The 26,831-nt window shown below is 33.3% G+C and overlaps 2 protein-coding genes across 6 annotated transcripts in view; both read right to left on the reverse strand.

The window, feature by feature from the left end:
- LOC125877221 (cyclin-T1-3-like) overlaps positions 1-26,831 on the reverse strand; it is a 557,390-nt gene that overhangs the window by 508,824 nt on the left and 21,735 nt on the right. The gene's annotated exons all lie outside the window — the stretch shown is intronic.
- Positions 12,288-26,831, reverse strand: part of LOC125877222 (uncharacterized) — a 28,695-nt gene continuing 14,151 nt past the window's right edge. The window contains exons 7-8 of one of the 5 annotated variants that reach the window (XM_049558567.1): positions 13,475-13,552; positions 12,288-12,695 (exon numbers count right to left, since the gene is read on the reverse strand). In XM_049558567.1, coding sequence (XP_049414524.1) covers positions 12,595-12,695; positions 13,475-13,552 — 179 coding nt within the window. In that variant the 3' untranslated portion in view covers positions 12,288-12,594. Of the gene's footprint in view, positions 12,700-13,474; positions 13,553-26,831 lie in introns of all 5 variants that reach the window. The other 4 variants (XM_049558569.1, XM_049558568.1, XM_049558570.1 and 1 more) reach the window with 4 other exon arrangements.

The following is a 26,831-nucleotide window of genomic DNA, read 5'->3' on the forward strand; positions in this document are numbered from 1 at the left end:
ATGCAACAAAACTATGATTTTGAACTATTTAATTCTATCGTGTATGATGTATGCTCATTGGCTTCTTAGGCCATGTCACACCTAGGAAATACTTTGGGTCGTGATAGGCCTAAAGTGTAAATAAAAATTGCTACATAAGTCTCTACATATTTACAAATAGGCCCATCTTCTAGAACTCTCTACACTAAAGTTTTCTAAGTCCTTCCAAGAAATCTTCTTGAGTATTCGAGAGTCTTCTCCAAACCTCTCCAAGACTCTAGATTCTTCCCACTAAGGCTCTCACTTATGTTTTAATTCATGCCTAAGTGGTATGACAAAGTGACGGGTCATGACATTCTCCCCCACATGATGTTGCAACGATCACGGTGCATTGTTGTTGCATGAACAATCAAATCTTGCCTTCTAGCATGCGCGATTAGTAGTATATATTGACTCGATCAATGCCATTGTGATAATCTTCAGACATCACGTCTTTATTCTCTTCTAGAACTTTCTCTATACATGGTGGCAAATTCCCTTTAGCACTATTTTCTTTAGTCATACTCGCAATGAGGGTTACAAACGTTGACTCCTTCTTCTTAAGGCCATCACGAACTGCATGGTCGATATTTGAGCTTTTCCTTCTGTCTTTGGTACCTTAATCAGGGGAACCATACATGATCTTTCTTGCTCCATAACCAAGAGTCGTTGGAGGTTGGCAGGTTGATTATCATGTGACACTTCTGGAAGAACTCTTGCCCGAGAATTATGTCAAAGATAACGAAGGAGCGACAATAAAGTTGGTTTTACCTTGCCACTTTCCTAGCATAATGCTTACTCTATGAGCGACTCCACACACGGGAGACGGTGGTGCATTGACCATCTTGAGGAGGGTGTTACTTGGACTATAACTCGACCCTAACTTTTTTTGTGTGGTCTTGGTCATGACGTTGGCCTCTACACTTGTGTCACCCATAGCACGAGTCAGTCATCCATTGGTCATCATATCTACATATTATGTGTCGTATTCCTTTGACTTTTCTGTTTGCTTTGCGATAACTTCGTATAGTCCAATCAGGCCTAACTGCGCCGTGTCTGAACCTTGCCTTGGTTTTTATGCCTCTTTCTCCTTCCATTCCCATAATATAGCACCAAAGTTCTTCAGTTCAGGGCATCTTGCAAAGTCATGCGGCCCACTTCATATGTTGCAATCATTTCCCTTTGTAGTTTGTGTCTTTCGGCCAGTATCACTTTGACATCCAAACTTCTTGCCATCGGACTTATATGTGTCATGATTCTTGGAATGTGGTTGTTGCTCCTTTCTTTTGCCATGATCTCCCTCACTTTGATCATGACTACCACTAATCTTTTTTTCTCTTCCTCTATTACGCTTGTCAAGCTTAAAGTTTGTCAAAGCTTCAGCATGCGTGATGGCTTCATCAATAGTCCTAACTTGTCTGCGCTCCAATTCTATCTTGGTCCAATTTTGCAGTTCATCCATGAAGTGGAACAACATATCTTTATCCGTAAGGATGGGAATCTGAAGCGTGAGGGTGGTAAAGTCCTTCACATATTCTCGTATGTTGCATATCTGCTTTAACTCCCTAAATTTGCGCTTTGCCTCATAGATGACGTTGTTGGGGAAGAAAGCCTTCTTGAACTCTTCTCAGAATTGCTCTCAAATGTTGATGGTGCAAAGCCCCTTCCCTGTCTTGGACTCTTTACGCCTCCACCATAGCATGACCATCTCAAAGAGGTACAACACGCCATTTTTTATCTTGTTTCATCTCTCTTCACCCTATTGCACTTGAAGTAATTCTCCAAATGCCACGGGAAGTTTTCCACCTCTTGCATGTCACGAGTGCCTTTGAACATTTGTGGCTTGGGAGGCTTAACCCTGGCCTCCCTATCATTGTCGAACGACGCAGATCCTCCAAATTACATGCCCTGTTTGAGTGCTTTCGTCTCGGATCTCATACTTTCAATTGTGCTTAATTCATCCATGAGCCGGCACTCCATGGAAGTGATGGCTTCATTCATCTCATACTTGGCATGTTGGCGTCCCTCCAACTCCTTGTGGATGTTGTCATTCTATTCAATGTTGAAGTCATCGAGAGTAAACTTGATATTGACCTCGTTCAAGTGCTTGCCTAAGATCTCCAATGCTTGTCTTATCGTGTCAACCCTCATAATCCACTCTACTTCGAGCATGACGTCAATGGGGTCCTCACCACGTTCATCGTCACTCGCTTCAGTGGTCAAAAGGGACTAAGATTTCAACATTTCGCTTGGTGTAGGGTCGAGTAACAATTCCTCATTACTTTTAAGGTGAGTCCTTCCCTTTCGATTCTTATTTCCATCATCTTGCCTGATGTTGGTGGTGCTAGTAGTGTTGATGTCTCCCTCGTTTGTCATTCCCTTAGTATCAATCTTTACTCTAATACCACTTTGTCACGGACTTAGACTTCAACTAAACATTCCGTGTAGCACTCAACAACTTACTCACGAATCTTTCACGATCTTGTAAGCTCAAGTAAACCTTTTCAAACTTAGATCGCTAAGAGAATGAAGAAAGACACAGGAGAATTTATAAGGAAGGCTTTTGTATTGCTTTGGAAGATTGCTTACACTTTCTTGGTTGAGTTACAAATGAATGCTCATTTATTTATACTACCTACCTAGGGGCTAAAGTGTAAATAAAATTGATACACAAGTCCCTACGTATTCACAAATAGGCCCATCTTCTAGAACTCTCTACAAATCTACAGTTTTCTAAGGTCTTCCAAGAAATCTTTTAAGTATTCGAGATTCTTCTTCAAACCTCTCCAAGAGTCTAGATTCTTCCTACTAAGGCGAACTCACTTATGTGAACTTATGTTTTAATTTCATGCCCAAGTGGTATGACAAAGTGGCGGTCGTGACACTTGGCTAAGGTCCTAGGACACAATATTTTCATTGTCAATCCAATCTCTCAGGTTTCAAATATTCGATGAAGTTACTGATCACAATCTTCAAAAAGCTATACTCCAGAGAGTAATTCATCAAAAAAGAACTACATATTCTTAAACAGAACTCACTTCACTACAAGAAAAATGTGGATTACATGGGGATTTTCCTGGGGATTGTATACAAAAATTCGCCGGAAACTCTTATCAAGAAAATCCAATGCTAAAACCTTCGTAGGTAATTATTTTTTGCGAATTTCAAAATCTCCAAGTAATTTACCTAGGATTTAAATGTCGCATGTAAATTACTTGCGAATTATTTTCCTGCAAAAACTACTAAAAGTATCTCGAAATTTTTTGGTAAAAATTAACCAAAAATGAATTTTCTTACAATTTTTTCGCAACTAAAGCCGCATGAAGTTATTCTAATAAATTTTTACGAAATTTCTTTGTAAACAATATTAATTATTTTGTTCACCCTTCAACCCCCCCCCCGCAATTAATTGCCAACAGTGGCCTACAACTTAATCCCTACACACTTCCCACCCGTGCTCCTTTTTTTTGGTTAAATTAATTGCTTCTTGAAATTATATTCTATCAATGTTCTTAGTCATAGTTAGGGGTGTTCACAGTTTGGTTTGGGTCGGTTATTGATTTAAACCAAAACTAAACCAACTTAATCGGTTTTAAAATTATCAAAACCAAATATAATATACATTTATCGGTTTGGTTGTTTTCGATTTTGGTTTGGTTTGGTTCGGTTATTCGGTTATTAACCATACATAAAAATAAAAGAAACAATTCATTCAAAACGTGAAAAAAGTGACAACAATCCATTCAAAACGTGAAAAAAGTGACAACAATCCATTCAAAACGTGAAAAAAGTGACAACAATCCATTCAAACAAAAAAATAGTTAGAATGATTGGCATTACAAAACTTTCGATTATTGAATTTACTGAATAAAACTTCAAAATTCACTATTTTGGCATAGAAGGAAGAGACAATGACATTTTCAGTCCCACAAAGAATTTCCATAGACACTCATATACATGAAACCAATAAGAAAAATGTTCTCACCTTGGACATTTTTTCTTTCATAAGTAAATTATAAATAAATTTGATGAAACATATATAAAATCTTTAAAATTGTTTATGAATATAATATATTATGTATGTATAATAATAAATTTTATGCATATAACTTGTTGGTTCGGTTCGATTATTTCTTCGATTTTTTCTGAACAAAACCAGAACCAAACCAAATACTATCGATTCTTAACAATCTAAAACCAAACCAAACCAAAATCCAAATTAAATCGGTTTATTTAATCGGTTTGGTTTGATTTTTTGGTTTGGATCGGTTTTTGTCCAAACCATGAACACCCCTAGTCATAGTATTATAAATGCTAAATATTTTGTGTCTTCTTTCATTGTGGTACAAAAGTTACTATTGACATTACACCAAATTTTGGTGTCTACCTCCGAGTTGATTAATTTTTAAAGCTAAATTAAATTAAATTAATAGATTACTTAAAATAAAATTTAGATATTCATAGATTACACTAAAAGTACTATAAATTCATCTCATATTAATATGGTAATGAAATATATCTTAAAATATGGCCTATAGTTCATATAATTTAACTCTTAAAAGATGAAACATGCTAACCATTTATATATTTAAAATATCATTACAACCCAACATATCATGAAAATTTTATGCTTACATTTTTTATGAGATAATATTCATAACTAAGCATATTAAACGTAGAAAAAAATTAATACACAAAGTTCTTATAAATAAATAATTGAAAATATAAATATATTAGTAAGTTTAAAGTGCAAGGAAGTTATAATCAATAATCCCTTTGTCCCTAATTACTTGTCCACTTTTCTTTTTTTAGTTGATCCTAATTACTTGTCCATTTTGACAAATCAAGAAAGGAATTATTTTTTTACTTATTATACCCTCAATTAATTACTTTGAAAAGGTATAACTTTTTGAAAATCTTATGTTTTTAATTCATCCACTTCATAATTAATAGGGGTAAAATGGTAAACTCACTATGTCAATCATTATTTTCTTAATAAGTGTGTCAATTCAAAAATGGACAAGTAATTAGGGACAGAGGGAGTAATTAATAGTATATCTCATTAGGTATTTGTGGTATTTAAAATTTTAATTTATCTTTTAATAATTATGGTTTAACGTAGTTAAATACATATTTGCAAATAAATATCATTTAATAAATAACTTATTATAGAGAAATTATATCATTTAAATGCTTGTAAATAAAAGATATATCAATTCGATATACAAGTAAAAATTATTTCTATTTCACTGTATATAATTCTATCAACGAGAGGATAATTAGACTTCACATTAATAATGTATATAATCAAATTTTTTCTCTACTTAAATATAGTGCTTGACTTATTCAATAATACACAATTTAATATAAACTAATATTAAATCAAAATTTATTATATTCATGATAGTTATATTCTATTGGATAATAACTAGCCATATAATTTTAATGCTTTGTATCTTTCAAGTAAAAAAAACAAAATAAAAAAAGGCATCATTGGTTTAGAAAGATTAAATATTAATTATATATAAGTTAAAAAAAAATTGATTGTGGCATTTGTGGTAATGATCCAACACCGTATTAAATTGATATTATTATATAATAATTTACTTAACCTAAAAGTAGAATAAATATTTGACAATAAAATTCATTTTAATGTCATCGTCATTTTTTATATTATCATAATTTTTAATTTTTGTAAATATATTTTTAAGGAAATACTCCTCGAAGACTCCAATTCAAAAAATCATTAGGTTTGAAGAAAAAATTTCTAGTTAAATTATATCAAAAACAAATTCAAGTATGCTTATTTTCAAGTAAATCCCTCAAAAAATCTTCAAATCAAATTCACAACAATAAAATCCCCAAGTAATTCTACAAGTAAATTTTTTAAAGTAAATCCCCAACAAAATTCATTGAAACATGAATCCCTAGGTAATACCACGTATAAAAAAAAAATCTAAATAATTTCGAAGTAATTATTTCTAGCTAAATTTTCAAATAAGTTTATCTAGGAATTTTTTTGCAAACAGATAAAAGAAATGTCTTTTTTCATTACTTGCGAATTTACCTATGAAAATGATACTTGCAACTTATTTACCCCAAATAATTCCCCAGGAAATAATTTTGTGTAAATAGCGCCAGATTTACCTATCAATTTTTTTAGGAAAATATTTTTCACATGTACAAAAATCTAGAATTTAGGAATTTCATATTTTCACATGAAAATTGGTAGAAAATTTCTGCAGAAATAATCTCAAGTAAAATTTGCATGTAATTTATAGTTTTCTAGTAGTACTTGTTTCAAGTCTTTGTAGTCTCTATAAGGTTATCAAACAATTCTGACCCAAACATAGCATACAAGAATCCAAGTTGGTCATTCTCTTGTCAATCAATGTTTCATATATAGGGCTTTGCCATTCATCTTGCAAGAAGCTGATTTTACTCTAGAACCTTCCTATGTGTCATCAAAATCAAAGAACTATTTTATACAAAATCGATCCTTTAGTCCTTCACAACAATTTTTTGTAAATGTTGAACTATAATCAGAATAAATAAAAGAAAAATATTTTTTTTAATGAATCTTGTGAGTACAATTCTATTACTCTCTTGATTCTTCTCTCCTAAACTTCTCCATGATTAGAGGGCTTTCAACAAGATTTAAGGGTTTTTAGTAGCGTATTCTCGGATTGTTGGATAATATAGACCTCCTTGAGATGTGTTTGATCACTAAAAATGTCGAAAAGCACTTCGTCGTTTCAAGTCAATCTCCCGAAAAACTCTATTGACCACTCCTTCGAAGAACTATGTTGGTGGTGTTGTAGCTTTCTCCAACCCTTGCAGAATGCTCGTTGAAGTCTTTTTCAAATACCCTTGAATGTAGGGGTGTCAAATGAGCGGGTTGGGTTGAAATTGGAGATATTAAAATGAGTTGAGATAGAAATCTGGTTGGGTCTTGACCCGCCCAAGTTTACTTTGGGCTCAAATGGGTTGGGTTCAAATGGACTAAAAAAAGGGTTGGATCTTGACCAGCCCAATTTGACCCGATTAATCTCAATAATTTTAACATAATGATATTTAACTTTTATAATCACAATTCGAATTTTCGCTCAAGATTTTTTTTTTTAAAAAAAGTAACAAATGGATTGATAAATCCTAAAGATGTTAAATAGATAATAATTTATACCTTTAATATAGGAACATATCGTAGTAAAGTGTTTTAAAACGGATTGAAGTTGGAGATTGAATTGGGCTCAATTGAGAATTCTCTTACAAAAAATGGGTTAGACTTGAATGAGTTGAGATTCAACCAATTCAAATTATCTTGAGCCCAATCTTTAAAATTATGGGCGGGTTGGGCGGGTTACCTATGTTTGGGTTTATTTTTGACACCCCTACTTGAATGTCATGTCTATCCCCTATTTATAGTTGTAGGGGTGGACAAAGTTGTTTATGATTGGCTAAAAATGTCATTTTGATATTTGGCGGATTGTGATTTGTTCTTGAATTTGACTGGAACTACCAGGCCTTTTGGACACGTGGTGTCATCTTGTTGGTCTTGGATGCCTAGTCATTTGATACGTGACATGTGTTTGGGCTTCAAGGTGAAATAGACCTTGGACTTGAATTTTAATAAAATAGACTTATTTATTTGTATTGCCCAATTTAAATGAACATGAATTTAATTCAAATTTCGTATAAATTTAATTCAATAAAATTGATGTGTCTACGGTGCCTCACCATCAAATCTTGAGGATTCAATCTGATAACCACGAGTGGGAAATTGGTATTATTCATGCCTAACAGGAACAAATGTTGGAGTTCTATCCCTAACTGCCACTCCAGATGATTGTGCTTCTCCTTCTAGGGCTACATTACTCATTAACATCCTCTTGATCCCATCCATTGTCTGCGCGACCATGACATCCATCATCTGTCGTAGATCCAAGACAGGATTGACTACATTATCCATGGATCTTTTGAGATTGTGACTTCTTTATGCAATTTTTGCATCTTTGTGTTACGATCTTCCATTTCTATGGTTCGAGAAAAGGCTTGCTCTAATACTGGTGATGCAAATCACTGAAATTCACAGTGCAATTATGAAAAGATTGAATGTTCTTAAAGGGTAAATTTAAAAAAATTACCCTATAACAGTTCACCTGACCACAAAAGCTATGGAGGAACTTAGAGGGAAAAAAAGAGTTATATTGATTCTTCAAATCTAAAAAGTGATTGCAATTGCTGCTAGTTTCAACTAATAAAGGAGAAAACAGAGTTTGAGGTCTTGGAATCACGTGCACAACACATGCCTAGACTAATTTCCTAACGAATCGTTTGGTTTGAATTCAAGTTATAATGAGATTAGTTATGATGAAATAAATTATGCTAAGATTATTTTTTATTTAGTGTTGATTTGTTGTATTCAAAATAATAAATTTTAAAAACAATTTTTTTGTTTACATAAATACCCTTCATGAATGTGAAAGTGATGTATAAAATGGGTTTAAAAGGATATTTTTGTCATTTAGTTATTTTATCTCAAGATAAATTATCCCGAAATTACTATACCACCCAAGGTGAGTGATAACTTATCCCGGTACTAATTATTAATCCCAAGATAAGTTATTCCGAATTTGCCAACCAACCAATAAAATAAATGGCACTATCATTTAATTTCATGACTATTTGGTGTTATCCTTCACACTAAATGACCCCTAACTAATTTCCACACTAACATGCCAACTCATCATGTGCTTATAACTAATCAGCTAATCAATCACCTAATCTTCATAACAAAATAAGCAATAGGGAAATAAGGTATATATCAGACAAGCATATGAATATTTAAGTGTATCGGGAAAAAATTAGTATATACAATCTCACTTAAAGTAGGAATAGGAATAGAAATATTATATAGAATCATGCTTGAAAAAGAATTATGATGTAGTGTCCTAGTTGGAAAAGAAGTCTAATGTAATATCTAAAAATAGGGTCACAATATAATAATATTTATACACAATTTAATAAGATTTTTCTCCAATATTTTCTCACATGATATCGGAGTCTCTACGATCTTAGTAGAGAATAAAAAAAGTTTTTGCAGCCGGAAGGCGATTATAACTTATATAGCTATCCATCAAGCCAATGATTATGTTAGCAAAAACTGGGGCAATACTATGTGCATGAAAAATAATCATGCCGAGAAGAACTAATTGATAATCATCTGGGACAAAGAAAGTAGCACTATGCATCAAATCGGTGTCTACTTTCTCATGTCTGATTTGTGTAGCACCATGCATCTTTCCGTCGACTATTTTTCATATCCAATTGGCATAGCAATGTGCATCTTTGTAGTGACTACTTTTTTAGATCTGATTTGTGTAGCACCGTGCATCTTTTCGGTGACTATTTTTTCATATTTGATTTGCATAGCGTCATGCATCTTTTCGGTGACTACTTTCTCATATCTAATTTGTGTAGCTTCGTGTATCTTTACAAACTACTTTTTCATATCTAATTTTCGTAGTATGTGTTTCTTTCCGGTAACTCCTCAGATATGACTTACATATTTTAATTTTTGTCGATGTTGTGCAAAATTCAGTACCACCTCATGGTCCAACAACCTCTGGCGACCGAAAGCTCAACCAGCGTCGCCGATCGCAATCCCTCACACGTGGCTAGATTTAGAGTTCCAAAAATCGTAGCGGTGTGTAAGTCTGTCCGACCAATTTTTCAATGAATTTCTTGCTCAATATTGACTAGTCTCTTCATTTTATGATGTTTCAAGCACTTTCCAACGATTATTGCATTGTTTTTAGCATTTTTGAGTTTTCCAATATTGTTTTCTTTTTGTTTTAGATTTACTTTTTTCAATATAAGGGTATACCCAGATATTTAGGTTGGATTACACTGATATTTTCTCTCTGATGGCTAAAATAATAGATGTCCATCTTTTCTATCTATAGTTGTCGTTTATCGTTGGTCTTTTAATCAGTTAGACATTAAGAATATTTTTCTCCAATCTCTCTATGGTGATCTTGAGAAAGTTCATATGAAGTAACCACCTAATTTTACTGCTCAAGGAGAGTCTAGTAGCTTGTATATCAATTGTTCAAGTCACTCTATGATCTGAAATATTCTTCTAGAAAATCTTACCAACATTCTTCACATAAGAAAAACAAACTGAGGAAATAGTTTGCAAATCATCCATTGTAAAAGATTTTTTATAATATTTTTCCATTGTTCGAAGTGAAGAATGTTTGATCATATATGTGTAGATGGCGCAACTCAACCATCTCACAAATGATATCCAATACTAATAACTCCTTGAACTGTCAAAGTTTCAAAAGATTAACTGAGAGTGATAATATATCTTCAACAGTCTGAAAAGCAAGATAATGGCTAATTCTTGTCCTCAATGTTGAGGAATACACATTTACCCATTTTAAAAAAAACTTTGTGGGAAAGATAATTGGTTAGAGTGTATTAAAGTCCAACATTGGTTAGGGAATGAACTGGTAGTCTGCTGATATGGACTTGGGGAAATCCTCCCCTAATAAGCTAATTTTTAGGGTTAAGTTAGATTTAAGCACCATATTTTTACATGGTATCAGAGTCAGGTCTTTTTTCATTTGGTTTTTGGTACATGCTCTAGTTAAGCCTCGGCGTGAAGGAAGGTGTTAAACTTCTCGAGCTTAGTTTGGGAAGTTCAGCACAATCATTCATGGGTTCAGCATGACTCATAGTGGAGGTGATCATTATGTGTCGTATCAATATTCTGCATCAAATCCACTATTTCATGAGAAAACTAAGCACATTGAAAATGATTGTATCTTGTCAAAGAAAAGATACTTTCGAGAGATATTGTTAAAAAGATTGTGAAGTCAATTCATCAGCTTAAAAATATATTCACCGATCCTCGTATTAATTACATTTGTAAAAAGCTAAGTACATATGACTTGTATGCACCAGCTTGAAGGGGAGTTTCAGAATAGGAAGAGGAATAAGAGCAAGAATAGTATATACAATCTCAGTTAGAATAAGAATGTGAATAAGAATAGAAATAGTATATAGAATTCTACTTGAAAAGAGATTGTAATGTAGTGTCCTAGTTGGAAAGGGAGTCTAATGTAGTGTGTATAAATAGGGTCTCAATGTAATAATGTAGATACACAATTCAATAATGTTCTTCTCCAATACTTTCTCACTAGTGTGAATATAAGCCAAGAACTAAAAAAATCCAAGGGGTTTGACCCCAGTACGACTATGCCTCAATCTCAAACATATAATGCTCAAATATGTTCAAGTTCATAGATGGTGTAATACATATATTGGACCCTAAACTTGACTTCAAATTTTAACTTTAACCTCCAATTTTCATAGTGCACAAACAAACACTTTAACTATCCAACTCTTAAATAAATAAACACACAATTTTTGCAGCCAAAGAGCGTGAAATGCAAACGATCCAACATATATTAGTGAGCCACTCAATGGCTGCCAACTAATTAAATATTTTACACGTCGATTTTAGAACTAAAAAAAATCAAAATTAATTTTAATTCTTATACAAGAATCAAAATTAATTCCTCCTAATCTTTTCCTTTTCTTCATTATATTTTTTTATCCTCTTTTGTAATCCCGAAATAGCATTTTTAGTGTGTTCAGTATAATCAAGTTCACACCACCTAAAAAACTTGCATCCAACCTATTTAAGAAGAACAAATTCATTATCAACATTGAATCTTGAGAACTAAAATTTAAACAAAAAAAGATGTCTTAAGAAACCAACGACCTAAATTGTTTGCAGACCAAGAAATTTTCATTATAGCTCTTTTTCCACAATGTCAAAAATTAATAAAATAGAAGCCATGTGCACTAAATATGAGCAGAAATAGTTCTAAAGAGAAGAAAAAATCTAAGTTTGGAAGAGGAGGAAAGAAAATGAGATTTTGATATGGAAATATAAAGATATATATAATAGGGATCATTAAGGGTAGAGTTGTCATTTCAACATTTTTTTTTACTTTTGTGGGCCTTGAAAATTACTCCTAACGCGCGCAAAATAAGTGTACATCACGCGTTTGGCCAGCTAGGACTCGCGAGTTTATTTATTTAAAAGTTGGATAGTTAAAGTGCATGTTTGTGCACTATGAAAGTTGGAGGTCAAAGTTAAAATTTGAAGTCAAGTTTAGGATCAAATATATGTATTATGCCAATTAGATTGAGCAGCGGGTCTAGTCACAAATAGACCATAGACAGTATGTCAGTCACCAGAATGTCACTTGAGATTAAAACTATCTCAGAATCCTGTATATGTCATATTCCAGATGTTAGCATCAACAATAATCACTATCTCAATCCCAAACATAATTGTGATTGACAAATCAGTCGTACATATTTACTTCAAGCATCATCAACAAGTAGACTACAGACAACTGATCATTGAGACACATTACTTTGGGACGAAAACTTTCCTGGAACATTTAATATTATATCTAGCTGTTAATACCAGCAATACTATGCCTCGTGAGAGTTTTATTTCATAGCATTATCAGCAAATGGACTACAGGCGCATTACTTTGGATGAAATGGTGATCCAGGAGGAGCCATCAAACCAAGCGCTTGCATTACCTTCACCCGACGTCCGCTTGGTGCATATTCCCCTGCTGAAGCTACTGCCTGAATGGAATGTCAACAATTGCAAAGTTACATACTAATATTGCAAACTACTAGAAGATTAAATATTTCAATAACATGTAGTCATGATTCCAAGCCACTAAAAACGTGCATTGTCCAATTCGTCTACTTCTCATTTTCTCTGAGATGTCATTCAATTTTGTTAAAAGCAGAAAGAATAAATTATGAAGCAAGACTTAGCAGAAAAGTTAAACCAACATAATTTCTGTATCATAAGACAGCAAAAAAGGATATCAATATATCATAATGGTAACACAACGCAAATGGAAAACTTGAAAGGACAAGATTTATGAATTAGTTGTTGCATCTGTGTTTTTGCCCCTTCCTGTTATCCACTTGTGGAAGACCCACACCTTCTATTAGAATAGGAGGCACAACTTCAAATCAATAAGCTTCAGAGGTAGAAGATGTTCACTCCCAGAAGCTGGGTGAGTTTTGACTTGTTTTCTTTTTTATTTTAGAAAAAGTTTTACTTGACTTGGAAACTATCATAAGAGCAGCTCCTTCCCTTGCACTTTGATTACCTTCTTAGCACATCTTATAAGAAAATATTACATAGCATTTCTGCTATGTTTCATTCAAAAGAGCCATTTCTGAAGTTTAGGCAAGAATTTTAGACTTTAAAATCCTCATATACCAAAATATGCTACTAGATGTTTTCTCAAGGTTCCCATTCACAAAAATGAGAAGAACACAAATTTTACTGGAACTTGAACCAATCATTGGTATTTAAGACAGTTCTGAGTGAGGATGAAACTTACAGAAGTTGACGGTGTCATGTCCTGACTTTTCTTGTTTCCTTTGCCTTGAGATGCACCCGTGCTGAGTGTTTCTGCTAAAAAAGAAACACTTCTCACTAGAACATGGGGGGAGGGAAGGAGAAACAAGAATGTCACTGAAGATCAATATCAATGATAATTGAAAATCTTAAAGGCACCATGGTGGACCTACTTGTTGACTCAAGAGACTCATAATTTCTTGTAATCGATGAAATTTAGTTAATGTTACATAGAGGCAATAATAACTACATATGTTATGCTCGTATTTCATTGAGTTTTAGTTAAGTTATATGCTTTATATGTTGCAAAAATCAATTGTACTATATGATGGGAAGGGAGAAATGCTTGGTTTGATGTTTACAACAACATACCCAGTGTTATCCCACAAGTGAGGCCTAGGAAGGGTAGTGTCAGGTGTGTATGGGGATCATACCCTACCTATTGGAGATCAAGAGGTGGTTTTTGATAGACCCACGGCTCAAGAAGGATCTAAATACTTGGTTTGATGTTCGGGCTATTAAATTTTGTGTCTGAGGAGGTTGGGATTGAAATAAAGGTATTTGACAATTAATGGACTCTCAGGAAGAAGAAAAGTTGGGAGACAACACAAGGGGTACAGATTTTGACAATTCAAACAAGTCTTAACTTCAAAAGCTTGCAACTCTCAGTAGATCAACAATTTATTCATCACTTTTAAAGGAAAGTTCTAACCCTTGAAATCCAGTTTTCAACGACTTAAACAGTTTGTCATTTGAATTCTTCCAAAGGTGCACACTCATGTATTTAAACCATTCAATGAGGCCCAAGATCCCCATTTTTAATTTCCTGCCCTTACAAAGCTTCCACACAACTCCCCAACAAGGTAAATTTCAAATCACCTGTTAGGAAGCCTAGGTTATATACCTGATTCATGTGTAGCATTTTGATGAATGACAAATTGTTTATGAGAACCAGGCTCACCCACAGGACAGGAGCAGGAAAACCAGTTCTAGGGACGAAGGGCTATTTAAGGTAATGATGAGTTGGTATTTTACCGACTCATTGGACTCAACTTCATGAATTTTTGCCATGTTTTTATGCTAATTGAGGGGATATTAGGCCCTAATTCTCTTGTATGCAGACATACTTTAGAAAAAGCAAGTTTGATGGATTTGAAGCTAAAAATCACTAAGCACACCAGTGAAAGGAACTGGAATCCCACAGGAGGCGTCTCACCAGCTAAATGCTAGCCTGAAAGAAGCAAAGTTGCCTCAGTACCGGCGCTGCAATTGGCATGGTACAATGATTGATCAGCAGCTCGCCAATTCCAGCGCAGATGCACCTGTGAGAACTAAAGCTGGCAACCGGACCGAACTGGCAAGACCAATTTTACCAGTACCAGAATCGGTCCTCGTTAACGGGAGGAATTACCGAAACCAGTTTTACCGGAACTTTTCGGAAGTTCCAGCCCGGTCCTATAGCTACTGGTTTGGACCGATACCGGAACCGGATCCAACCGGTTCGGACGTTCAGTAATATTTTTTTAATAACTTATTAATTTTTACTTTATATTATTATATAATATATATTATTAATTATTACATTTTAATATTATTAAATAAATATATAGTTTTATTATTTAAATTTTCATTAAAACATTTAATTAAATTATTAAATATTTATTAACTTAATCTTTAAACGTTAAACATTTTGTAAACTTTAAAATTCAATTTTATATTAAGCTAATATTAAAATAGTTGAAAATTAATTTATAAAATGACTTACGTTAAATATAAGAGACTATTTTAAAAGAAAATCAAGGAAAATAGTTCAAATAAACAAATACATAAAAAAAACTAGAAAGAGTACCTAATTGAGTTTTTTTCGTAAATTTTGTATCATTTCGAAAGAAACATTATTTGGAACTTGTATTTGTCGTTCTTCCTCCGTTGCTTCCATGTCATCATCACCAAATATTTCATCTATTCGGCTACTTAATTGTGGTAGTCTAGTATTTCTTCTTTCGACATTGACCCAATCTCTAAACAACACTGATATTTCCAAACTATCATTTGCTAATGAATATCGATGATCTCCAATCATAAATCTCGATGCGCTAAAGGCTTGCTCCGAAGCGACCGATGATGCTTGAATCGCTAGCACATCTCGAACAACCCTACCAAGGTTTGGAAATTATTTTTCACGATTCTTCCATCATACTAATAGTTGAGCCTGAGGTTGTCCTTGATCATTCCTAATCTTTTCCCTGCTTGATTAAAACATAAATCAAAATCATTATCTGTAGAGGATTAAAGACCAAGATAATCATCCATAAACTCATCTAAATCATCATTTTTAGGGCTAAGAGATGAAGGTACAACTATTGGAACATTTTTTTCTATAGCTTTATATGTATTATATAAATCTCTAGCTTTTGTTATTATGCTTCTTTTACAATCTTCAACACTAGGAGTTTAATCAAAACTTTAATTTCTAAATTTGCATAAAAAATTTCAACACCTTTTAATTTGTATATGGGTTTAATAAAGTAGCAGTCAAATAGATTTAAGGAATTGGGAAAAAATATTTTTTGAATTTTTCAATCATAAAAACAAGTGATTTTTTAAACTGATCTTTTCCTTTATATTTTGCAAATTCAGATGAAATAACACAAATATTTTACTAAAACGGAAGAAATAGTTGGATAATATTGAGCAGAAATAGCATTTGTTGCTTCATAAAAAACACTTAAAAAACCAATAAGTTCTTTTGTATTTTCCCAATCTTCAAAGCCAATTCTGAAATTTGGGTCCGCATTATGAGCATTAAAAACTAATTGTATCGTCTCTATATAAACATAAGCAACTTCAAATAAAGATTTTCATCTAGTGCAAACTTCTTTTGGAACTTTTCTATATACAAGTCCACATTCATTACAACGATTTTAAAATTCTGTAATTCTAGCTTTAAAAATTCAATTACAAGCAATTCTAATTTTTTCACAAGAAATTCCAAATTGAGAAATACCATCTTTTACTACCAAATTATAAACATGTGCAGCACACTTAATATGAAAGAATCATTATCAATTGGACAGCCTAGATTTTAAATAATCAATTGCTTTTAAATTATTAGAAGCATTATCTAAAATGACGCTCATTATTTTATCACATATTCCATAAAATTGTAAAATAATGCCTATTTTTGAGGCTGTATAAGAACCAATTTTAGTTTCTTCAACATATTTATAGCCTAATATTCATTTTTGCATGTTTTATTCATGGTCAATCCAATGGACAGTAACAATAAAATAATCATTACCATTAGAACTACGTCTTATATCAGAAGTAATAGATAATCTACCATCATAATAAACAAATAAACAACAAAGAAAATGAAAATATTCTTTATGATATTTAAAAAGATCACTTTTAATTGTATTTCTTGGAACACAATTGTATCACTTTTTAAAAAAATGACAATTAAAAGTGATATGTTTTAAAAAATAAAGAATAGTCATTTTTTTCGTTGTTTATTATGATGGTAGATTATCTATTACTTCAGATATGGGACGTAGTCCTAATGGTAATGAGTATTTTACTGTTACTATCCATTGGATTGACCATGAATGGAACATGCAAAAATGAATATTAGGCTATAAATAGGTTGAAGAAACTAAAACTAGTTCTTATATAGCCTCAAAAATAGGCACTATTTTACAATTTTATGGAATATGTGATAAAATAATGATTGTCACTTTAGATAATGCTTCTAATAATTTAAAAGCAATTGATTATTTAAAATCTAGACTTTGTTCAATTGATATTAAGTGTGTTGCACATGTTTATAATTTGGTAGTTAAAGATGGTATTTCTCAAATTGGAATTTCTTGTGAAAAAATTAGAATTGCTTGTAATTGGATTTTTAAAGCTAGAATTACAGAATTTAAAGTTCTAAAAGAAGTATGCACTAGATGAGATTCTTTATTTGAAATGCTTGAAGTTGCTTATGTTTATCAAGAACCGATACAATTAGTTTTTTTAATGCTCATAATGCGGACCAAAATTTAAGAATTAGGTATGAAGATTGGGAAAATACAAAATAACTTATTGATTTTTTAAGTGTTTCTTATAAAGCAACAAATGTTATTTCTGATCAATATTATCCAACTATTTCTTTTGTGTTAGTAAATATTTGTGCTATTTCATATGAATTTGTAAAATATAAAGGAAAAGATCAGTTTAAAGAATCACTTATTTTTATGATTGAAAAGTTTAAAAAATATTTTTTCCCTCCTCAAATCTATTTGATTGCTACTTTATTCAACCCAAATTACAAATTAAAAGGTGTTGAAAGAATGGTTGAAAAAATTTATGCAAATTTAGAAATTAAAGTTGATGAAACTCCTAGAGTTGAAGATTGTAAAAGAAGCATAATAACAAAAGCTAGAGATTTATATAATATATATAAAGCTATAGAAAAAAAAATGTTCCAATAGTTGAATCTCCATCTCGTATGCCTAAAATGATGATTTAGATGAGTTTATGGATGATTATCTTGGTCTTGAATCCTCTATCAATAATGATTTTGATTTATATTTTAATCAGACACGGGAAAAGATTAGGAATGATCAAGGACAACCTCAGGCCCAACTATTAGTATGGTGGAAGAATCGTGAAAAATAATTTCCAAACCTTGGTAGGGTTGTTCAAGATGTGCTAGCAATTCAAGCATCATCAGTCGCTTCGGAGCAAGCCTTCAGCGCAACAAGATTTATGATTGGAAATCATCGATATTCATTAATTGTTTAGAGATTGGGTCAATGCCGAAAGAAGAAATACTGGACTGCCACAATTAAGTAGTCAAATAGAAGACGAAATAGATGAAATATTTGGTGATCATAATGATGATGGCATAGAAGCAATGGAGGAAGAACGACAAAATACAAGTTCTAAATAATGTTTCTTTTGAAATGATACAAAATTTACGAAAAGAATTTTAAAAAAATTCAATTATTAGTATAATATTCAATACATAGTTCAAACAGAACCCTTCCTAGAAGGTGACTGCGTAGATTAGGTACTCTTTCTAGTATTTGTATTTGAACAATTTATTTATTTGAATAAATATACGGCTATTCACCTTGATTTTCTTTTAAGATAGTCTCTTATATTTAATGCAAGTCATTTTATAAATTTAATTTTCAACTATTTTAATATTAGCCTAATATAGAATTAAACTTTAAAGTTTTGTAACAACCCGTTAAGTCATTTTGAGCACTAGGACTATTTTGAATCTTCCCATAGAATTTTAAATGAAAGTTTTGAACTATTCGATAACTACGAGTAATTAGTTGATGAATACTTATTAAATAATTAATATATCTGAATAGTTAATGGGCCAAATAGCTTATACCATTTGGCCCATATTTATTAAAAATAAGTAAGTAGGTTTTATACATAATTATTTTAGAGAAGAAAATTAAAGAGAGGGGCAGAAACTTACTACGAGAGGAAAACGCTGGTCAGGTGAATAGAAGTAATTCTCATCGTTCTCAATTCTATATAAAGTATGTTGGTGTCCTAAGTCAAAGTGAATGAGATTGTTATTAATATTATTATTTTATTGATTATTGATATTGAAGTGAGAAACAAACTAGTAGCAGTTCAATTCTTTTTAGAAAATGGAATTTTTGTCACTTTTCATTGTATCAACCTAAGAGGGGGAGACAGATCATCATGTCATTGATTGATAATTGGTTTTGTTAATCAGTGGTAATAACATATTACATAGAATTGAGTTGCGAATTTGTTAAGTTTTCAATTGGTGTTTGCAGTACAATTGTTGGTTTCACACATTAGATTCTGATGAGTTAGTCCGTATAATATGGGTTAGCTTGCACACTGATTCGCAGTCAAAGTTAATCCGATTTCAGGTTTAATTTTGGATATCACATTAAATATAATTCAAGTTTTAATATATTGAAATAGGTAATTAATTATTAGGTGTATATTAAATGGTTAACATTGAATTTTTGGATATTTGGAGAGATTGAGGCTTAACCCTAGGCTTGAAATTTAGCAAATATGATTTTTGACATATAAATTATATCAAAATTAGGAGTTTGGTTAAGAGATATGAGTGAGTTTGTGGGTCTAGGATAGACATACAATAATATGGGTGTCTATGAACTTGTGTGCTTGCATATATTGCATAATTGGTAGATTGGGAACGTTCTGAAGCTTTGAGAAAAAGGAAGGAAAAATCTTAAGGATTTGTGGCATGTGTTCGGCATTCAAGGTATGTTAAGACTTTCAGACTTCGTTGAAGGACATTTTTCTAATTAAAGATTAAAAATAGAATAGACAATGAGTAAGGGCGAAATATGGGGGTCTCGCACCAATGGTGTGACGGGCATTGGTACGAGTACCGGTGTTATTAAAGGGAAAGTTTATTACTATAATATGATAGACTGTAATTCGAGAATGCCAAAGCATATGGGCATTTGCTGATGTATTTAGTGACTTGATTTCTTTTGTATGGTTGTGTTTCCTTACTAAACCCTTATAATTGTGATAATTGAGGTGATTATATGTCATAGCGACATTTGATTTATTGAGATGTTGCATCATCCCCTTTGATTGATATCATATTGTGCACATGCATTGACATGAGATTGAGTATGAGTAAAGGTCTAACACGTGGAAATAGTCCGTGTTGAGATCGAGTTATGATTATAATTTGGGCACGTGGAGATCGTCCGTGCAAGTGATTGGTTATGATTATAAATTGGGCACGTGGAGATCATCCGTGTTGGCAATTTTTTTAATTTATGATAGTGCGTTGAGATTATCCGCACAAACACGTGGATATAGTCTGTGTCGGTATATGGACCTCGCGAGTCCCCTATGGGTCATGAACTCTCGATGTATTTTCAAGGAGTATCATGTATATACGGTTGAGAGAGTACTGGGCATTTGAGGCATATCTTTTCATGGTGTCACTTTGCATTGCATTACATCCTTCATTTTTGTTTGAGTATGTGCTTTATTGATGTTGGACATTATGTGACATTGATTATCCCTTTTTGATGGAAACTTGGTTGATAAGTATAAGGTGGACTTGTAAAATTAAATAATTATTTTCTTATATACTCCTGTCACTACTTCTTCGTTGTCGGTCTATGAGATATACTGGGTACACGTGGTTTCGTACTCATACTACACTTGTTGCACTCTTTTGTGGTGCAGATTGTATTCGAATTTGAGCGCATTTCTTGGAGCTTAAGTCCGAGTTTGGATTATCTTGGAGTTGTGGTGAGTTGCTTGGATATTCTGCGGCTCATACCTTCCTCTATCTCTATTTACTAGGTCGTGTTGGTATTCTGATAGGATATTTCTTATGTTTAGACTTGTTAGACTTGTATTGACTTTAGAAACTCTTGTACTTATGACACTAAATCTTGGGGTGGTATTTTAGGTTTCCGCACTTCATATTTATAAATGACTTAGTGTTCGGATATTATGTTGCTGCTTATCTTTCTACTTTAAATATTGAATTGAATTGGTAAAAGTATTGGGTTGACTTATTTATCGGTTGGGAACATAGGTGCCATCACGACTTGTGACAAGTTTAAAGTTTAAATTGAATTTAAATTTAAAGTTTAAAGTTTACAAAATGTTTAATGTTTAACATTTAAAGTTTTAGCTTTTTAACTTTAAAGTTTGAAATTGAAGTTTTATAAAAAGTTAAAAGATTAAGTTAATAAATATTTAATAATTTAATTAATTGTTTTTATGATAAATTAAATAATATAACTATATATTTATTTAAATAATATTAAAATATAATAATTAATAATATATTTTATAATAATATAAAGTACCAATTAATAAGTTATTAAAAAAATTACCGAACATCCAAACCGGTTGGACCCGGTTTCGGTACCGGTTCCAAACTGGTAGGTATAGGACCAGGTCGGAACTTCCGAAAAGTTCCGATAAAACCTGTTCAGGTAATTCCTCCCGTTAACGAGGACCGATTCCGATACCAGTACCGGTAAAACCGGTCATGTTCTACCGGTTCGGTCTAGTTGCCAACGTTAGTATTGACTAATCGGTTCTAAAATTGATTGTATGTCATGGATCTATTGTTGTCTTGAAGTTTAAATCTAAAATCAATGGTTGCAAACATTGATTGAGCTATCGAACACCATTTTGGCTTGAGAAAGCAAAATAGAGTTGGGTAAGACTCAATAGTGAGGACTTGTTGAAATTTACTCTATGGGTTTGAGTCAGGGATGAGATTATCAAAATTTAATGATATGAGCAAGGGATAGTCTATCTATTCAAGCAATGTTTGATGTTTTATTGGAAAGCAATAGCATCCACGTTGGCATGCCTCTATTAAAATTGATGAGCTTCAATGAAAATCAAGAATATGTTTATCATGAAAGAAGTATCCATATTCAATTGAAGGTGATCCCATCTTCTAATCCTTGTGGTTCGACTCCGACCTCTAAAGTTGGGTATTGTTTTGCATACGACCGCCTATGCCTTGAAATATAGGACAATTGAGCATTTATCAGGTAAGCGAAGATGCACCACATAAGAGAATCCTGCAAGGACCCTTCTTAAGTAAATTGTATCTTATAAGGATGGTAATTCCCTTGCCCAAAAATTCTAGGTTGCATAGCAACGACCTACTTATTCCATGTTTATAAAAGGATCGTTACAAGGCAGAATTGACACAGATATTGCATCAAATATGAAAGAGGTTTCTACAGACTACAGAGCAATAGTCATCAAGGCAAAGGAAGTTGTCCCATTGGAGTAGAGTATTGGAAGTGAAGAACTAGATTGAATAGGGTGTTTTCTCTCTAGCTCAAGTCTATAGGCATTCATTCAAGTTGTTATTGAAGACCTAAAATTAATAGACCTACAACTAGAAGACAACAATTACACGTGGTGCAAAGGGGACAATACTGAGGCAGCCTCTATAATTGATAGAATATTGATATCAGAAGAGTGGGATGGCAACTTCATTAACATAAGGCAAAATGCCTTACAGAGGCTCATATCAGACCACAATCCTATGACAAGGGGGTGTATGGACCAAAACAAGAACTACTTAAGTTTGAATACTGGTGGCTTGGCACAGAAGGGTTCACTGGTAAAATCAGTCACTGGTGGCGTTCTCTCAACTTCTCCGAGAGACCTGACTTCATTCTTGCCTCAAAACTTGAGGCTCTAAAAACCAAACTTAAGGATTGGAGCATGAGTGAACAAGGGAATCAATATCTAAAAGGATAGTTCTTAAAAAATTGTTCGAGTTTGATGAGATCATGATGGGCAAAGGATTATCAGAGTGGGAGATTTCAAGCAAGGATTCAACTTTACTAGAGTATGCGGAGTTTTTAAAAAATGAGATCTCATGGAGGCAAAAATCTAGATCACTATGGCTCAAGGAAGGGGATAGGAACACCAAGTTCTTTCACAAAATGGTCAATGCTCACAAAAGATACAATAAAATCGATCAACTAGTAATAGAAGGGGAACTATCTCAGGATCCTACAGGAATAAAAGGGAAAATCGTAAAATATTACAAGTTGTACATTGAAACAAATAGTAGGAGGCTTGCTTTCAGGAACAACAATTGTCCCACACTTACTGAGGAGGAGAAAGTGCATTTACAAAGAAATTTTGAGAAAAAGAAGTTTTGACCTATTTGAAGATGTGTGCAATCAATAAATCCCTTGGCCTGATGGCTTCACTATGGGTTTCTTCATTAATTGTTGGGAGCTGGTGAAGGGTGATATCATGAAAGCTTTTCGAAACTTCTATGATCAGAATGTTTTTGAAAAGAGTTTGAATGTCACCTTCATAACCTTGATTCCTAAAAAGCAAGGTGCAAAAGAACTGAAAGACTTCAGGCTATTAGCTTGATTGGAAACATCTACAAACTGTTCGCCAAAGTTCTAACATAGAATGAAAGCGGTCATGACCAAACTTGTGGATTCTTAGCAGATGGCTTTCATCAAAGGTAGGCAAATTGTGGATGTAGTAATAATTGCTAATGAGACTGTGGACTCTAGACAGAAACAAAAGAAGTCATGAATCCTATGTAAGCTTGACATGGAGAAGGCATATGATCATGTGAATTAGGAATACTCGATGAATACTTCGGAGAGGATGGGTTTTGGAATGAAGTGGATCCAGTAGATGAGAAAATTTATCTCCACAGTGAGGTTTTCGATCCTCATAAATGGATTCCCTATTGGATTCTTCAGTGCACAAAGGGGACTCAGATAGGGGGACCCTTTATCTCCATTTTTGTTTTTACTTGTTATGGAGGGTCTGAATAGAATGATTAAAATTGCAAAGGTGAGGGGATGGTTGAGTGGTTTTGAGGTTGGCAGAAATGGAGATAAAGATGTGCAGACGATAATCTTATTTTATGTGATGCTGAGGATGGCCAACCCAGAATTTACGGGTGATTTTAGTGTTTTTTTAGGGGTATCTGGTCTGCACATTAATTGGAGGAAACTTTATTTGTACCTTATCAATAAAGTGCAAAACATGGAATATCTTAATGCAATACTGGGTGGGGAAATAGTTGTTTTGCCAACAACATATTTAGTGATGTCTCTGGGGGTTAAATCTCGGACTTATTAGATTTGGAACAAGGTTTGTAGAAAAGTGTGAGATGAAGCTAGCAAGGTGGAAATCACAATATCTGTCCAGACTTCACAGGTGGAAGACTGACTTTGATAAATTATGTCCTTGATGTCCTCCCAACTTATATGATGATGTCAGTGTTTCCAATTCCTCAAAGGGTTACAAATTGGACAAAATCAGAAGAAAGTTTTTCTGGCAGGGAAACAATGAGAAAAAAAGTTATAACCTGGTCAAATGGGATGATGTAACACTGGGTAAGAGACAAGGGGGATTAGGTATTAAGAACTTGAAAAATCAAAGCAAGGCTCTCAGAATGAAATGGTTCTGGAAGTTTTGCAATGAAAATCAATCCTACTGGAAGGAAGTTAGTAGTGCAAAGTATGAAGGGGAAGATTAATGGATGACCAAAACTGTAACTACACCTTATGGAGCAAGTGTATGGAGGTCCATTAGATCCTTGTGGGATGCTTCCAAAAACAGTACAAGGATCAAAGTGGCAAATGGGGAAAGAACTGAAATCTAGAAAGATGCACTAGCATGAGGCTAGCAGGCTAGAAAAATTGTTTCCAGATATTAGTACCTTAGTGTGACACCAACATAGGACCATAGCTGATCACTAGTCTCCTCAAGGGTGGAACTTCATTTTTATAAGATAGTTAAATGGTTGGGAGATTCACAACACCATAGTTCCATTCAATGGTTGGAGGGGCGTTAGGATACTTTATGGTGAAAGGGAAACAAAAAGGGTATTTACAAGGTGAATTGTGCTTATAACTGGTTGAACAACTACCGGTTGACTGGTAACTGGCCTTGAAAAGGAATCTGGAAATCCAAAATACCCCTCAAAGCATCACGTTTTGTGTGGTTAGTGGCTAAAGAAGTAGTTTTGGTGCCCCGTGCTCAAGGTGCCTATTATGTGGGGAAACTGCTAAGACAGTTAACCATCTTTTCTACACTGCAGAGTAACTAACTAGCTCTGAAGACTATTCCTAAATCTCAAGGGTATGTCATGGGTCATGGACGGCAAGATCGTTGAAGCCATTCGGAGTTGGAAAGAAGTTGGAGTGTAGTCTAAGAGTAGAGAGAGATGGAGAGCAGAGAGATATGGAGAATTGTCCTTGCTAGCATTTGGTGGGCAATATGGAAGGAGGGGAATTCCAGATGTTTTAATAGTATAGAAAATAGTATGCAAAAAGCCGAGCTTAATTGTTTGTTGCTACTGTGTTTTTGGTGTAATCAATTATACTCCAATGACACTATCTCCCTAATTGATGTACTAGACTCAATTTAGGATCAGATAGTTGGATTTAGGGGTGTTCATGGTTTGGTTTGGATCGATTGTTGGTTAAAACCAAAACCACCAATTTAGTTAGTAGTACTGAGCCATATTTACGATAAGTTCATCAAATTCAGCTAGGGTTGTTCATGATTATGGTTAAAAAACCAAACTGAACCGCAATTCGAACCAAACCGATTAAAAAACGGATATTTGGTTTGGTTTGGTTTGGTTAGGATAGGTTTGGTTTTAAATTTTGAAAAATGATACTATTTGGTTTGGTTTTGGTGTTGGTTTTACTAAAAAAATCGCAAAAATAACCAAACCAACCCAAGAAATTATATATATAAATTATATAATTATTTATATATTATTCATAAATAAATTATAAATATTTTGTTAATATTTAATTAACTTAAGTCAATAACTTTGCCATTTTCTCAAGCCCAACACTTTGTTCGTGTAATAATAACTCTAGTACTGCTTAATTAGATCCACAGTAACTTTCTTGTGGATTGTTCATGTACTAAGTGTTGGTGTTCATCGAGATATGTTGTCCTCAAAATATTTATTACTTTCAAACCAGAAAAACCAAAAATACTGAACCAAACTGACAATAACCAAACCGACGGTTATTTTTTTCGTTTGGTTTTGGTTTGGTTTTAGAAATTTGTCTATGTACTGTTGTAGTAATATACAAAGTTACATGTTTCAAAGAAAAAATAACGTTGAGGACAATTGGGATCCAATAGGTAGAAGGGGGACGAATGTAAACTACTTCAAATACGTTATGGGCTTTTTTGACCCTTTTCTGGTAATAGTATTAGGGCCAATTACATAGACATCTCCTTTGCTTTCTCACAATTCAAAGCTCCTTCTCTCTCTTTAAAAAGTATATTGTTTCTCCTTTCTCTACTATTTACTATTGCATGGGAAGTAATTGCTGATTTTGAGACTTATACTAGTCTACTTTGAAGCCATATCTGGACTACATATAAACTGGAACAAAAGCCATTTGTATCCAATTAATGTGGTTTCGGATATGGAACACCTCTCACAGACCTTGGGAGGAGTGATAGGTACTCTGCCATTAGTATACTTGGGCATGCCTTCAAGGGCATAGTCTGGATCCATAGACATTTGGAACCCAATATTGGAGAAATGTGAAAAGAAACTAGCCAAATGGAGATCACAATACCTCTCTTTGGGAGGTAGATTAACTCTGATAAACTCTATTCTAGATGCTCTGCCTACATATATGCTATCTATCTTCCATATTCCCCAATCAATAGTTCAGATGTTGGACAAAATTAGAAGAAACTTATTGTGGCAAGGAAATAAGGAAAGAAAAGCCTTTCACTTAGTCAAGTGGAAGAACATCATCAGAAGTAAGATGCAAGGTGG

The sequence above is a fragment of the Solanum stenotomum genome, chromosome 9 (assembly GCF_019186545.1).
Source record: "Solanum stenotomum isolate F172 chromosome 9, ASM1918654v1, whole genome shotgun sequence".
Classification (NCBI taxonomy): Eukaryota; Viridiplantae; Streptophyta; class Magnoliopsida; order Solanales; family Solanaceae; genus Solanum; species Solanum stenotomum.